General features: G+C 39.9%; 1 protein-coding gene across 1 annotated transcript in view; it reads left to right on the top strand.

The window, feature by feature from the left end:
- The window catches only part of ESR1 (estrogen receptor 1), a 222,016-nt gene that overhangs the window by 22,784 nt on the left and 182,530 nt on the right, over positions 1–16,702 (top strand). The window contains exon 2 of the mRNA XM_008158585.3: positions 12,105–12,295. Within this exon, the coding sequence (XP_008156807.2) occupies positions 12,105–12,295 (191 nt within the window). The remainder of the gene's footprint in view (positions 1–12,104; positions 12,296–16,702) is intronic.

A 16,702-nucleotide genomic window follows, 5' to 3' on the forward strand; every position in this document is an offset into this window, starting at 1 on the left:
AGTTTTAACTTCCACATCTAAATGAACCCTTAGTACATACCCAGAGGTATTAACATTTCTGGTCACTGAGTATGTTTGAAAAATTGGCCTTATCATAGATGAAGTAGTTCTGTGCAAAAGAACTTTTTAAAACCTGATCCAGATTGTTTCCTATCCAGAATTGCTCATCTGCTCTGAAACTCTGTCCAGCCATGTATGCTTCTTGGGCAGTGCCGCGGTCCATGAGTTCAGCTTACTTTGCTTTTGATACCTCAGCTGTATTTTCTTCTATTCAAGTTCCCACCTCAATCATTGTTGATAGAGCTCAGTGAACTAAAGGAAATGCCAAGCATGCAGAAGTACCTTCCCTCTTTTCTTTGTCTCTCCGTTTCTTGCCTCCCTTCCTTCTAGTTTTCTTTTTCTTCAGGTTTTCTCGTGCCTCATGTCAGAGAAGTGGTACTTGGGTGGCAAGTCACTTTAGCACCGACGGCTCCCGCTGACGGAGGGTGCTCGTCATCTTGAACTGGTTATGATGACAGACTTACATGCTGTAGAGCAAATGCCACCTCTTCCCCACTCATCCTTTATGCATTTTATTACTCTTGGGAAAGAGTTTTTAAAAAATTGGCGGTGCTCTCACGAGACCCAGCTGGCTACAGATGTTATTGTGGGTTGGGGGGTCACACATCCGCAGAGCTGGAAAGGAATTTAGAAAACTTAGTTGAGACTTTTGCACTTTTGCAGAGAAGAAACTGAGACCCAGAGTTTGGGTGACTTACTTAAGCCATGCAGCTGTTATTGGCAGCTTTTTGCCCAGAACCCTGGAGTTCTGACTCACTCTAGAACTTTCCCACCACAGTGCCCTGCCTCCCTTGTTTGATCCCGCAGCCTGTTACATCTGCAGCAGTGTGATCCCTAATGGCCTACAGGTTCCCAAATGCTTTTTGCAAGTAAAAATTTCCATTTGCAAATCTGGATGTGTTTGTGTGGAGCTTTTATGTGATGACATGTTGTCCTTATCTCTCGAGTGGGATCATAAACGGGGTGATTTATGAATCGCACTTAAAAGCAGACCAGAGGCCAGTGTTGGAGCAGGAGTGGTTTTGGTATTTGGAGTTCAGCCTGCAGTGCTCTTTCCAAAACGCTCAAGTCTTCCTCCTTGAGTTCTGTTTGCTTGGGGTAGAGGCTACCCTCCTTGTTCTGTCCGCCCCCCCTCGCCCCCTTTTTATTCCTTCCCCATCTGTCCTTTGTTCTAGGATGCTAGTAAGTAGATGCTTATGCAATGCTGTTGAGCGAATGAATGCATTTCTTAACATTTCTGCATAGGAGTCAATCATTATTCTCCTGTCCTCGTGTCATATTTTCTGTGGGAATTAGACTAGAAATGATACTTGTTTCACGAAGGTGTGGTGTCAAACCACAGCTCCCTCTTTTGTGTAATCCATGTGCCTCCTGGTTTCTGGGCTTCTTGTCCTCACCGCCCATTAGCACTTGTAACAGATTGGTTTGTAGAGAAAGGGAAGGTGATGAAACTCCAATCAGGTCATTTGGTTACACATTAGTAACTGATAAGAGGTAAAAAGATGTTGACTCAATGGCATTGTTTAGGGAGCTTGATGCCAGGCTCTTCTTGTTTCTCATTAGTGTAGAGATTCAATACTTGCTTGTATTTTGGGGTGAAGATAGTTTTGTTAAGTGGGTGGGAAAACCTCTTGACATTTAAGGGGAGCCTTGAGTTTTCAATGAGGAATGCTGATGTTCTTTGTGCATGAAGAATTACAGAATTCTCAAAGAGGAACATTAATGACACATCATTTTCTATTGGTTTGTGAAGTTACAATAGGTAAGTTCTATAATCATATTTTTAGGATTTATTCAAACTTTCATCAAGCCATTTTCCAGTATGACTGTCAGCTCCATTAAGTCCATTTCCTGGAACTAAACAGCATTCTCATCCTTTGCACTAGAAATTGAATTACCATTTCCCCCCTCCAAAAAGTATTATTGGCCTTGTAATAAATAACTGTAGGCAGTTTCTGATGGGATTACTATTGATGAGGGAATAAAGTCTCAATGTCTCTGTTCCCAGATGTGACATACTCTGCCCTTGACCTGGGATGCCTTTGGGTGGAGTTTCTGAGGATTTCATGTTCTGATGAGAGCGTGGGCTCGGGGCCAGACTGTCTGAGTCCTTAAGTTCACAGTTTCTTGATTGTTGAGTTTGTTGAGTTATCTAATCTTTATGTACCTTGGTTACCTCATTTCTCGAATAACTGCAGTAATCATAGTACTGCTTAGAGTCATTTTGAGGATTAGATGAGTTAATTACATATAAAGCACTTAAAATAGTGCTGCCACAACCATCAATTTAGTGTGAAAGTTTGCTTGCCTACTCCCTCAGCTCCTTTTATCTCGTTAGACCAAAGGTCATGCTGGGTTTTCCAGAAGTCCAGGGTTGTGGTCTGAACTTTGGCAGAAGCTGAAATAGCAGCTATAACTCTCTCCCGGGGTAATTTTGTGACACTGTGTTGAGCTGCATCTATCATCATTTTTTTGGAGGAAGTTTTCTTTTGCACCTCTCAGAGAAGAACATTGCCTGCCTCTCGGTATTGAGTAGGAGAAAAAAAAATTAGACCCACTGAACAGATAAAATGAGGCAAGCCATAAATAAAGTTTTCAGATAAGCAGTGTAAAGGAGCTATAGTCTTTAATTTCCAAAAGAGCTGAAAGGACTTTTTTTGTCATTCAGAAATAATTTTTAACTTGCCAAGCAGAATCTAACTATAACATGCTTTACAGGGTTGCCTCAAACTGGCCCAGGAGTCATTTAACTTGAGCTATTCTAAGAATGAGATTCAGGGTTTTTCCTTTCTAGACTCTACCATTTTAGGTCAACTTGTCTACTCTTTTTATGAACATCTATTTACTGCCTGGAACATAAATGGAAATTATATTAAAATCCAAACACAAAATTACATAGAGAATAGAAATCCCCACAGATAAATACTGGCATAGCCATGAACCACTTATAGCTTTATAAAGCCCACTTAAACATTGATATTTAGCCCTGGCCAGTTTGCTCAATGGTTATACCATCAGCCCGTAGACCATGGGTTTAATTCCCAGTCAAGGACATGTACCTCAGTTGCAGGTTCAATCACCAGTCCTGGTTGAGGCTCGTGTGGGAAGCACCCAATTAATGTGTCTCTCTCATATTGATCTCTCTCTCTCTCTCTCTCTCTCTCTCTCTCTCTCTCTTCCCCTTCTCCCTCCCTTCCATTCTCTAGAGATCAATGGAAAAATATCATCTGGTAAGGATTAAAAAAAATACCCCCCACATTGATATTTAAAGCAGAGAGAGGTACACAAAAGAATACACTCAGATTGGCTTGGACATTGGTACATACACAGCCATCATCAGTTGACTTTGCAGCTTGATACAGTATTCTTTTATTGCAATAGATTCAGCTATGCCTCTTGCAAAGTTATTATTAATTCTTTATTGATTAATTTATCCAGTAAGTATTTATTGGCCACCAGGTGCCTTGGGGGTGATAAAAAATGCTTAAAATATAGTTTCAATACTCTTGAAGAGTTTACATCCTAGTTGGGCGAACAAGACATACAATATAGAACATATACTTTTTAAAAATGTATTTTACAGAGAGGAAGGGAGAGGGATAGAGAGTTAGAAACATCGATGAGAGAGAAACATCCATCAGCTGCCTCCTGCACACTCCCCACTCAGTATATGCCTGCAACCAAGGTACATGCCCTTGACCGGAATCGAACCTGGGACCCTTGAGTCCACAGGCCGATGCTTTATCCACTGAGCCAAACCAGTTAGGGCTGGAACATATAATTTTACTCACTTAAAAATTGGCTATGGAATACTTACCATTTGTCAGTACTGTGCTGCAAACTGGGAAGCAGAGGTGACTATAACAGGATCTCTTTCTGGGGACTCACTGTGAACACACAATGAGGAGGAGGACTTCAGGATAGTTACATATTTGATGTCCTAGGAACATTTGTGGATTCTATTGAGAAAGTCAGTGGCTGCTACTTGGGAAGGGGGCATTTTCACGGTAGGAGATTTTGCTTTTAGGCCATGATAGGAAACAGTGTGGGCAAAGGCCCAAGGATGTACTAGCTTGGCTAGGGAAGGGTGACACATAAAAATCAACCATCGCAGAGAGAGATAGGGCTGGGGATGGGACAGAAGCTGGGTCACAGTGGCTTACGGGAGTCTGCTTTTCTCCTCTAAGCTGGAGGGTCTTAGTCTGAAAGTCATTTAGGGGGACCATTCATGGACTTCAGGAGGCACAAGAGTACCTTAAAGATTTAAAGCAAAATCTGTACATCTTTAATAATGTATTTTCTTGAGGTCAAAGATGACCAGAAGCTCTATCATAGATGTTGAGGAGACACGAAGGATTGCACGCAGGAGTCCTTTCTGCTCTTGCTTTAGGGTGGGGGATGGGTTTGTGATGTGGGAAGGCATGGAGTAGGGAAGACTTTTGAGAAGATTCACCATGTCTGTGTAGTTATTCAGATGGCAAATATTTATTCATCACTTAACTATGCATCCGACTGTGCTTTGTAAAGAGCTGGGAGACCACAGTCCCAGCCGTGGTGGAGGTTGTGGTGTATGGGGTCAGATAGATACTTAAACAGAGCACAGCAAAATGTTAGTCCATTGCATCCATCATTTATTTATGCACTTGTTTATTTAACCATTATTTCTATGCCAGGCTTTCTTCAGGGTGCTGGGGAAATGAAGCTTACACTCTAGTGGGGAAGACACACAATAAAACAATTAAAATGTGGTTCAATGTCAGGGAGAAGTGAATGCTATAAAGAAAAAACAAAACACTAACCAGTATAAGAGGGTGAGGATTTTTTTTTTTTTTAAAAGAGAGAGAAACACTTTTCTCTGTCTCATAACTTAGGAAATTCTAAGGGTCTGAGGAGCTCTGTGTAAGAAACAGGGATAAAGACCAAATATATGTGTCTTATTATACATCACAGTACCGCAGGGAGTAAAAGACCTCTGCTTCAATAGAGGCAGTTCAGGGTGTATCTAACCTAGTTCAGGGAGGTCAGCAAAGCTCCCTGGATGAAATGAAGTTTCAGTTTCTTTTTATTTTTTATTTTTTTATTTTTTAATTACTTTATTGATTAAGGTATCACATATTTGTCATCAACCCCCTTCCCCCGTTCCCTTCCCAAACCCCCCACACGCATGTCCCCCGCCCCCTGTTGTCCATGATCACTGGTTAGGCTCATATGCAAGCACACAAGTCCTTTGGTTGATCTATCTCCCTTGTCCCCACCCTCCCCTACCTTCCCTCTGAGGTCTGACAGTCTGATCAATGCTGTTCTTGTTCATCAGTCTATGTTGTTCATCTTTTCCCCTAGATGAGTGAGCTCATGTGATACTAGGAATACACTTATAGGAACTTAAAATGAGACAAGCAATAATAGTTATGCTGAGAGGCAAATGAATCAGTCTATAGTGAGATTCTTTCTGGGCCAACAGTTCTTTTGAGTCCCGGTTTCTATGTCCAACAGTTGTTTATGTGTTCATAACAGCAATGATATTTCAGTTCTGGATGGTGGACAAATGGTGGTATTGCAGGCCCAACCCTCTCTGGTTTGGTCCTGGGCAATCTGCAGTGACGCATATCTGCTGACTGCTAGTATGGCAAGGCATCATCAGCTGAAGTTTCAGTTTCAAACTGGAAGATTAATAGGAATTATTCAGATGTGAGAAAGGGTGTTCCAGGCAGAGGGAAGAGTATGCTTGAATGCCTCAGGTGAACTATAGGGCCATAGGACCCAAATGGGTATGCAGGAGTGGAGGCAGGCTTCTGGGGAAAGATACTGAGTTTGGTTTGGCACACATTCAGTTTGAGGTTTCTTTGGGTTATTCTAGAGGTATTCCAGAGTGGGTAATTACATCTAGGTCTGAGGTCCAGGAGAGGGGAGTTGGATGGCAGTTGGTTGTGGCCACACACAGGGCTGGGCTTCCTGCAAAGAGAAAATGTCCGCTGAGGATGGCAGAGGGCCGAGGGAAGAACCCTGGGGAACAGAGTCATTTGGGAACCTGGTGGAGGAAGAAAACATTGCAAAGGAAACCGGGGTGAGTAGTTGCCAGATAAATATAAGCCAGGGTCTAACTAAGTGTCAGGAGGAGTGGTGAAGACTTTTAAGTGGTGTAAGAATTCAAAGTTGAGCCAGTATGAGTTGATATACTTAAGCCTGTGGGTGATGGGGAGCTGAAGCTTGGTTATATACGATAAATGAGATGTGTATGGGTGATGGGAGGCAGTGACTATCTTGGGAGCATAGTGCAAGCAATTCTCAGGGTGGATTTGTTAAAATTTTGCTTAGGGAGCTACAAAGAGACTAATACTGATCGGAGCAAGGAATTCAAGAATTTGGGCTTAATTCTTTCTATGTTCATGTTTTTTTTTTTAAAAAACTTGAGTTCTCCTGGTTTAGAACTCCCCTAAAATTGTAGGCAGAAGTTTGAGAGTGTGTTTTATGTGTGTTTTCTAGAAAATATAGTTTCAGTGTTTCACAGTATTCTCAAACTGGTCCATAATTCTACCCCCCACCCCCTGCCAAAGATAATGATCCACAGATAAAGACAATAAGAAGTAATTGAATGACCAATATTGTATTTTATGATGACTCTCTTGGCAGTGGCTGGCAAGATGGGTTTGAGGAATGATGGGGGGCAGGAGACTAATTCTAGTAATTCAGATGTGGCGTATTGATCTCTCAGGCAAAAATGATGAAAATAATGGATTCAAAGAAGAATAGGCATGGTGTTTTGAAGAAATAATTGACTAAATTTGATGATGGGTTAGATGTAGGAGGTACATTTAGCAAATATTTATCAAGGATCTACTGTGTTTTGGTTAAAATTGGAAACAAATGAGGCATGGTCCCTGACTTTGTGGAATTTACTGTTTATTAGAGGGAATATATTTGTCAATAATCACTCAAATAGAGGACTAGAAAATGTGGTAAGTGTCATGAAAAGAAGGTGTAGGAAACTTTGCGTGCACATAACTTTGAGGACTGCCTTTGGAGAGGGAGCCTCTTGAAGTTGTCCACCAGCTAGTAATTATACTGCATTTCTAGGGGCTGGACATCTGTTGGTTCTTTTAATTTGATTTTATAAAAAAATGTTTCCTCTAGAAACTAAGGCTCTTAAAATTTTTAAAAATGCTTGGCCAATCAGGAGAATATGCTTTTGGATGGCTGGTACTATGATTTATGGTTGGAAAAACAACAGTATTTGATTACGTTGAGCTTCAAACTTACCCTTTGATTAATGGAAATCTTTCTGGAAAATAGTTTTTATTATGGTCTGCTTTTACTTGGTCCAAGAGTGTTCACTCTCAGGATTCAATTCGAATGCCTTCAGACATCTCTTAATCATATTAAGTCTGTGATATCTGTGGGGCATCCATTTGGAAATGTTTAGTAGTCCATTGATGTAATGAAAATGGAACTAAATTGAGCCACTTGAGTTTCCAGTTCCCATAGGGGCAGTGATGTTGTATTTTGTCTGATCTTTCACGTTCTGTCATCTTTTTCTCTACCATTGCTCTGTTCTTTGCCACTGTGTGCCTCAGAGTAATGATGTGTTAATTCATTGATGCAAAACATCTCTCCATTTCTTGCTTAAATTTCTGCTCTAGTTCTTTTTAGAGAATCTTTAAAGGTATCTGTAAGGCTGAAGAACATTTAATCTCTTAATATGTAGCTTGGTAAACTAGTTGACTTCTTGTCTGAGTCTTATGAGAAACTACCCAGGATGAACACCTATAAAGATTCAGTGAGAAAGTGATGAGAATTTTGCAAAGAGGGAGATGTTATAGCAATATGGCTAAAGAATTAGTTAAATCTGCACTTAGAATAAAGGACTAGGGGTATGGTTAGGGTTTCTGAAGCCTCTTATTGGGAAGGCGGGTCCTGAAGACCTTAAGAACATGAAAATGAAAGTAGTTAATTTGGCCCTATAAAAATCAGGAGAAAGCAAAGGGCCTCTGAGGCTGGGTGTGAGAAAGAAAGATTGCCCTAATATGATATAAGCACTTTCTACCAAAGAGACGTGAAGCCCGAAATGGCAGGTCTAGGACAGGTGCACTCAGGCCAGGGTAGGTAGAGGGCAGCAGGAAGAGATGAGTCCAGGACCCCTAAAGGCTTATGGCTGGGGACTGATCTAACCACAGGTGGCTTGCTCTGAGTCCAGATATGGACACCTCACACTTTGTTCCTTTCCAGGACAGATATTAGGCCAAGTTAGTCTGCATTGTGAGGACACAGTTCTCTGTCTAGAGGCAGTTGTGCCAAATTAGCTTGGCCTAATGGTTACTCAAGACAATCTGAACATATTTCAAGGTCCCACAGGGCTCTGCAACCAATGAGATATCTCACTGCCTTTCAGCTTGATCTGGATGATAGTCATCTTGGTGACATTGCACCTTGGGAGTCTTCATAGAGAAGGGCTTGGCTAACGTGACAACCGGCAATGTTAGATACATGAATTTCCAAGTGGGATTAAAAAGTTGCTTTATGGAGAGGAAATATGACCTGTGTAATTTCTCTTCCCTTTTTGGATGCCTTCTGGTTTTAGGCCCTATGTCTGCAGTGGAGTTTTAGTATTCCAGGGCCATCTCAAAGATATAGTGTAGACAAAAGTGTAGTGCAAACATCTCCACTAGATCTGGGGAACATGGTCTTTTCTATTATATCTCTCACTAATACTTTAAAGGATAATATTTCCTTATTCCATTTATACTGTGACATTATTATTTTATTGGTTCAGTTGTTGATTAATTCATTTGATATCAATATTTATTGGGACCTATTGTGGACGAGGCACTATGCTGTGAACACTGGGGGTTCTAAAGATGAATAAAGCACAAGGAACTTAGCATGTACAATTGAAGGAGTAGGGTAGCAAGTTGCAGAAAGTGAACACAAACCTTCTATTGGGTTCAGAACAGGGCTAAATTATTTCAAGTGTGTGGGGATTGGGACTGGCTGGAAGAGAGGAATTTATGCAAAAGGTGACCTTAAATTACAGCAGTCACCTCACACCCATTAGGATGGCTACTATTAAAAAACAGAATAAAACCAAAAAAACAATGGATGCAGAGAAATTGGACCCCTTGGAAATGGGGGAGTAAAATAGTGCAGCCATTATGGCAAACAATATGGCAGTTCTCAAAAAATTAAAAATATAATTTACCTTATAATCTAGCTGTTCCACTTTTGGGTCTATATAGCCACAAAAATTGAAAGCTGGGTCTCATAGAGATATTTGAACATCCATGTTCATAGCAACATTAATCACGAAAGCCAAAGATAGAAGCAACCCAAGTCCATAGCTGGATGAACGGACAAACAAAATGTGGTATGTGCATACATTGGAATATTATTCAGCCTTAAAATGAAAGGAAATTCTGAAATGTATTGCAACATGGAATGACCTTGAGGACATTATACTAAGTGAAATAAGTCAGTCACAAGAAGACAAATACTATGTGATTCCACTTACATGAGTACTTATCTAGTCTAGACAACTGCATAGAGACAGAAAGTACAATGGTGGTTGCCAGGGCCTTGTGGGTGGAGGAAATGAAGAAAATGAGCAGTTTTTAATGGGTATAGAATTTCAGTTTTGTTAGATGGAAAAGTTATAAAGATTGGTTGTGCTCTGATGTGAATATACTTAATGTTACTGAACTATACATACACTTAAAAATGGTAAAAATGATAAATTTTATGTTATGTTAATCTTAACCACCATTTTAGAAAATGCAGTATTTTATCATGCGGGAGTGGGTGAAAGATACCTGACATCTTGGAAATTTTGCCAATGCATATACTATTCATTCATTCATTCATTCATTCATTCATTCAATAATCATGTATTAAATACCTGTTATGTGCTGGACTCTGAGCTGCATACTGGGGTTACAATACTTACTAAAATTTATAAAGCACTGAATCTGTCAATGTCATGCTTGCTAACCACCCTCTTCACCCCCCAAAGCACTAAACTTGTATAGTTAAATATTCACAGCTGCTTTCTACTGTCCTGAATCATGCATGAGAAATTAGTAAACAAACAGTAAAAAGATTTGAAGTTCTTGGGAATAGGAAGGAGTTGGACAGCATGGTGATGAAATGGGGAGACACGGGCCACAGAATCTGAACTAGACTTGAAAATGGCAAGTCAGTGCTCTCTAAGGATATTAAGAAGTAAAGGACTCCTATTTGAGGCTGCCAACCTAAGAGCTAAGTCATTTAGAATGGGGAAAAAAATGGCAAAGTCAGACACACTCAACCCAAGAAGCCGGTACTTGGTGAATTTTATGGCAAGGGTAGTTTGAGAACCATCGGCACAAAATTGTGGACAATATCAACAAGTGCGAAGGGCAGGGAAGGGTTATACAATTCGAGCTGAAAGGGAAGGCAGGACTTACAAAGGGGAGGGCCAGTGAAAGACAGTGTGGTCTGTTTATTTGGGTGCGGGCTGGAAGCAGGAAGCATGAGCTTCCTTAACCGAAAGACCCTGGAAGCTCTATCTTTAATTCACTCTATCTCATCCTAGGTTTCTTTTCTTTTTTTATTTTATTTTACAGGAACCTTTACTCCACCTATTCTTCCAACATCTTTCTATTTCTCTCACTCTCTTTCCTACCCCCCCCCCCCCACACACACACCCTGGAACATTCTATTTATTCATTTAAATATCTATTGAGTAACAATTATATAACAGGCACTATGCTGGGCTCTAGACATTATGCTCTCAGTTTTCCTATGCCACATTTGGTTGCACATAACAAGTCCTGGATTGCTGTAATTTCTGCTCCTATACTGGTTAATGCAAAGTTAGTTTCACCTACTAATTCTCTTACCTTTTTCTCTCAGTCTTCAAGGTATCTTCATTGGGGTTGTTCCTTCTACCTGTGCTTTCAATCTCATCTGCTCTACTTTTCCCCTCTGTGTACCCTCAACCATTTCCTCTCTGCGGACCCATTCCTTCAATCTACATGAGACTTTCTCAGGTCTCTTGCATCCTAAAATTCCTTGCTTGTTTTTATATTCTTTAGTGACCACCCTATCTTTCCCTTCCCACTCTCATTGAGTTCTCAAAGGAATGGCCTTCACTCCTTTTCGTTTCCTTATACTCCATCCACTTTTCCACCCACTGGATTTTCGCTTGTGCCCACACTATCTACCAAAACTTCTTGCTAAGTGTCCTCTTTGTCAAATCCAACTTCCCTCTATCAGTCCTCGTTTTATTGGATTTTCTGCCCCATTTGGCGCTATTGATCACTCTCTCCTTAAGTTTTCTACTTCCTTAAAACTTTTTACTCCTCGATTTCCTTGGTTCTCACTTTTCTTTCTGGGATATGCTTTCTTCACAAAACCTTTGAAGGTTGATGCAATCATCCATGTTCTGCTTTCTTCATTCTGCATGTTCTTACAGAGAAATATTGAATAGTATCCTCAATAATAGTCAAGTTATAAAAGCTGATATCTAGGGTTACATGGTAACAATGGCATAAAATCTGGTTTATCTTTCTACACATGTGCTATGTTTGCATCAGTTCATTGGAGTTGCAGATGTCTCAGTTGTTTGATGCTTTGTCTCTATTTCCTAAAGACCCTTCGTGTGATCTGGAATTGGAATAAGCTTTGGTCTCTAATGGTGCTGAGTTAATTGTGAATCCCTGAAAAAACCCCAATGAATAAGTCTATTAGAAACCAGCTAATTCATTTTGTCATTTTTCTGGATAATATATTCCGGTGCAGGCAGCTCATTTTTTAAACAAGTTTGCAATAGACAATTTCCCCTCAAGGTTAATATAATAGGCAAACACCTTTTGCTGCGACAGACGGCAAGAGATAAGAAAGATTAGCTTACATTATGATTCATTATTTCAAAATGTCAGAATAAAGTGGATCTGCTGCATCACCTTAGCCTCTCATACTTTAGAGGAGAGAGTACATGTTTTGCTTTTATAATGTTAATGGATTCACTCTTCTCTCTCTCTCTCTCTCTCTCTCTCTCTCTCTCTCTCTCACAGGCCAAATTCAGATAATCGGCGCCAGGGTGGCAGAGAGAGATTGGCCAGCAGCGGTGACAAGGGCAGCTTGGCCGTGGAGTCTGCCAAGGAGACGCGCTACTGTGCTGTCTGCAATGACTATGCTTCAGGCTACCATTATGGAGTCTGGTCCTGCGAGGGCTGTAAGGCCTTCTTCAAGAGAAGTATTCAAGGTAATAGTGTGTTGAAAACAACAAATTCCATTTTGAATCCTAAGATGGGAAGCAACAGAGGAAGGAAGACATATGACCAGCCACTTGCACAAAACCCTAAAACCCAGTAGATCCCCTGGAATCTTTATTAGAAATATGGAGAAGAGATAGGAGCTCAGGGAAGCTGCCATTGAGTTCTTATGCTTCTTCCATTTGGCAAGATCCAGAGAGTCTTGACCAACTTTACAGGCAGAGGGTTTCAGTAACTGGGGCTCAGAGTGATTGGGGGATGGCTGGTAGAGGTCTATGGGTTGCTGGCAACTAGGCTGATAGGATACAGTGTGATATTAATCGGCTGTCCATAGATACCTCTCCACTTGGGCTCGGTCCTGATGAGTAGTCTGTTCTGATCTTTGCTCCAGACCAATGCTAACATAACAACATATTATTTAGCTGATACTAACTTAACTTAGAAAAATTATATTTATGTTTTGGTTTAAGTTAGTATAAGCCTTTTAAGGCTCTTCTTCCATCTTTGTTATCTCAATAGATAAAATGACCTTTTGCTAAAACAAGAAGAACCAGTAACTGGTGACTTGCCATAGGGTCAAGCACCTATCATGCTGTACCCAACAGTTATTAAGTTTCTCCCCATAACATTTCCTTTGCCTGTGTGCCTTGGTCCTTTTCTTGTGTGTAGTTTCCCAAATACAGCTTCTCGGATGTGCTGCCCGCTGCATTTTATCTCGACTCCGGTAGTGTTTATTTGCATTTAGAGGGTACCCTGGGGGAAGCCACGATCACTTTTACTACATAAACTAGCCATACTAAAGATCCTTTCTTTACCAGGAACAGGGCTCTGACAGCAGTGTAGGCTCACTGCATCGCTTTGTGTCTTAACAGTGGAGCATTTTTCTCTGTTCTGCCTCCTTTACCTTTCCAGCTTAAGCAAGTTTAGTATATAAATACTAGGAATATTTCAGTTGGAGTTCCTCATCTGCTGTAGTTTCTCTGTTGCCCTGATTTGGATGAAAGCCGGGGGGTGGGACACACTATTTTCCCTTCCATTGCTAGTAGGATGGACTTTTTATTTATTTATTTATTTATTTATTTATTATTTATTTATTTATTTATTTATTTTTAAAGCTGTTCATATCTAATAGAGTAGTATGTGAGGTCAAGTTGGTCCCTTTTAAAAGCATTTTTTTTGGACAATTATTACTTTCAATATCTTAGAAAATACTGTAAGTCTTGGGCTTTTTTCTTGGATTTTAATAAAATCACTGATATTTTCTGATAGTTTTTGTTTTACATATATAAACAAGTATACTAGTATATACATACATAAATATCTATACATATATTTAGAAATACATATGTATGCATGTATATTTATATATACAAAAACATGTATACATATGTGTAAATAACAACATATTATTTAGCTGTTACTATCTTGATTTAGAAAAAATACATTTATATTTTGGTTTAGGTTAGTATAAGCCCTTTAAAGTCTTTTGCCACTGATGTTTTACTGTTCATTTGATTTAATATAATCTAAAATACCATTATGTTCTCCAAGTATTTAATCTGGTAGTGAAAAATCATTTGACAGAAGTAGGGTAGGTGGGTAGGTTCAACTATAAAATTGGACAAGTCATTTATCTGAGGCTGAGTTCCCTCAGCAGGAGAAATGGTTTAGCGCATCAGTCAGCAAAGTTTTTCTGTTAAAGGACTGGATGTAACTGTTTTAGGCTTTGCAAGCCATACAGTCTCTGTTGCAGCTACTCAGCTCTGGCACTGTGGCCTGCAAGAAGCCATAGACAGTATGTAAATAAATGGTGTGTGGCAATAAAACTTTATATACAAAGTCACTTAACTAACTGATCAGACCTATCCTGTGGGCCACAGCTTACTGACTCCTGATTTAATGAATGAAAGGGAATAGATGGTTTCTAAGTCTAATGTTGATTATTCATGTTTATTGAGAACTTACTCTGCATTTGTGCTAGATGTTCTGAGTGAAATAAAAATATGTGTGACACACAATCTATCATCCCACAAAATTTAGAATTTATTTGGGAAATTTACTAGGAAGGCAAAGGTACTTGTTCTCATGAGGTAAGCAGAGAATAACTCAGTATAGATAAAGTGCTACTGTATTATAACGATAAGGAAAGCAATAGATGAAAATAAGAAGAGAAAATATTGTCAGTTATATATGTAACATTACCGAGATTGAAAGTAGAAATGACCCTCCTCCAAGTAACAATACCAATATTCTTACAGATTATTTTTGTCATAATTATCATCATTTAGGAATGAACTATGTAACTTCACATCAAAATTAATATTGTCTCCAAGAATTAAGACATGAGAACAGAAAACACAGGAAAAATAACTTAAAAAATCAATGAAGGAAATAATAGCTTATGAAAATAATAGCTTATGGTATGGCATTAACTCAAATTTAAATGAGTTTTAAGTTGTTTTAAATGAGATGAATATGAGTCCAAAATTCTGGACGAAGCCTAGAAATAAGGCAGAGTTTTTAGCTTTTAGAGATATGGAGGGACCTTAAAGATGATGTTCACTCACTCATTTAGTTGTTCATCAGTTGCCTCTATTTGGCAAAGCACTGTGCAAGGCCTTGTAGAGACAATTATAGGACAGACATGGTCCTTACCCTCATAGAGCTTACAAAGAAACTGGCAATTAGCTTGCAGTGTAACAAGTGCCAGGGTGAGGGTGAGTGCAGGTTCTTCCAGGAGTCCAAACTTCACTCGGTCCTCGCGGGGGTGGAGTCAAGCTCGGAGAAGGTGTCCTGATTTAAAATGAGACCTGAGGGATGAGCCAAGTGAGGAAAGTGAAGGAGGGGATGAGTGTTCAGTCACAGGAATGAGCAGAGGAACAAAGTCCAGGAGGTGAGATAGAGTTTGGGGAGTTCTGTGAATAAAAATTAACAAAAAAATTTTTACCATTAGATTAAACAAAGACATTTCTGGGCCATGTGTTTAGTCTTACACTATGTAAGAACAAAGTAATTTATTTCCTTTTTACTTAAATGATTTGTCCATGTATTTGCTTTCTTTGTGCATATAAGAGGGACATACCAGAGCGAGTTTGATGGGTTTTAGTCCCATTTTCTCATCAGAGCCTTGAAAACTTGCAACTAAAAAGTTTTTCTGAACTTCCCTGGCTCTTTATAAATTACATTGCCCCTCAAGCCTAGTCAAGGACAGTGAAGGGTCTGGCATGCAGGTAGGAAGTTCTGGAGATGCAATAGCTCTCCCTGTTTTTCTTGTTACTTAAGAAAAGAGCTTAGAAGTGAGTATCCATCAGATTACTCTAGTGCTCTAAGTGTTTCAGCTGAAGAGGTAAAGTGTTTGACTTGAAAGCATACAAATTTTCATCCACTACTTGGTGTACAAACCTGATTACTCAAGAAATTGAGTAATGGCCTCCAATGGAACATGCTTCCCCCCCCCTTAAATGTCAAGGATACTGCTTAAGGGAGGGGGTGAAATTGGATAGTCTATGACTGTATTAATCATTGCAGGTGGAGAAGCTGCGTCTGTTAAGATGTGTTGTGGGCAGAGACTCTTGGAAGAGTTATATAAGCAGATTTGGTTCAGTGGCCAGGTACAACTTTGAGTATTATTCCAAGAAAAAGGACTCCACTGAGCACACTGCTTATTGCATATTATTTCAAATGGTCATGAGGCACAGTGCAGGCTCAAACTATCCCTCACTATGCTGCCACTTCATATAATCTCTCTCTAAGATGTATATAGAAGATGCTTAGATCAAACAGACATGGTCAAAGACAGGTGTTGGCTTAAAGGTTAGCTAAGTTCAGGAGGACATGGTTTCAGGGTGGGGTCTGGTTATGGTTCAATGTAGTAGGGGCCTTAAATCCAACAAAGATAAATGTCAGCCTGATCTGCTGGGCCTTCGAAGGCATCAGGGTGAGACAATCCAGCACCCTGGATAGCTCCTTCAACAGCTGCCCAGGGTAAGCAGAGACTTATTTCTGAAGACATTTAGGCCGTTCAGCTAGCTTCATTCACTTTGCCGAGCATTATTAAAAGAGAATTTAGCTCCTTTATGCTTAAGGACTCACCTTTGCTCAGCCATGATGGATTTTAGATTTTATGTTTAGTTTCCCATTTCTAGTCACCTTCTGGATTGACATGCGCGCTCATGAATGGAAGAGGCCAGAGGATAGGGAGAAGTGGAGGCTGCCCTGCCGTTACAGAACTATTTTATCTCAGAAGTCCTTTCAGAGATATGGCTCAAAATGGAGAGCCTGGTAATATATGCACACAAAAATACGAAATCTTTGGTCTCCACATTCCACACGTGCCCCCTATAGTCTGGTCTCCATGCAATGATGGGAGAGATCTTTGAGAGATGTTATTCCAGTCA

This window comes from Eptesicus fuscus, chromosome 10 (assembly GCF_027574615.1).
Source record: "Eptesicus fuscus isolate TK198812 chromosome 10, DD_ASM_mEF_20220401, whole genome shotgun sequence".
NCBI lineage: Eukaryota > Metazoa > Chordata > Mammalia > Chiroptera > Vespertilionidae > Eptesicus > Eptesicus fuscus.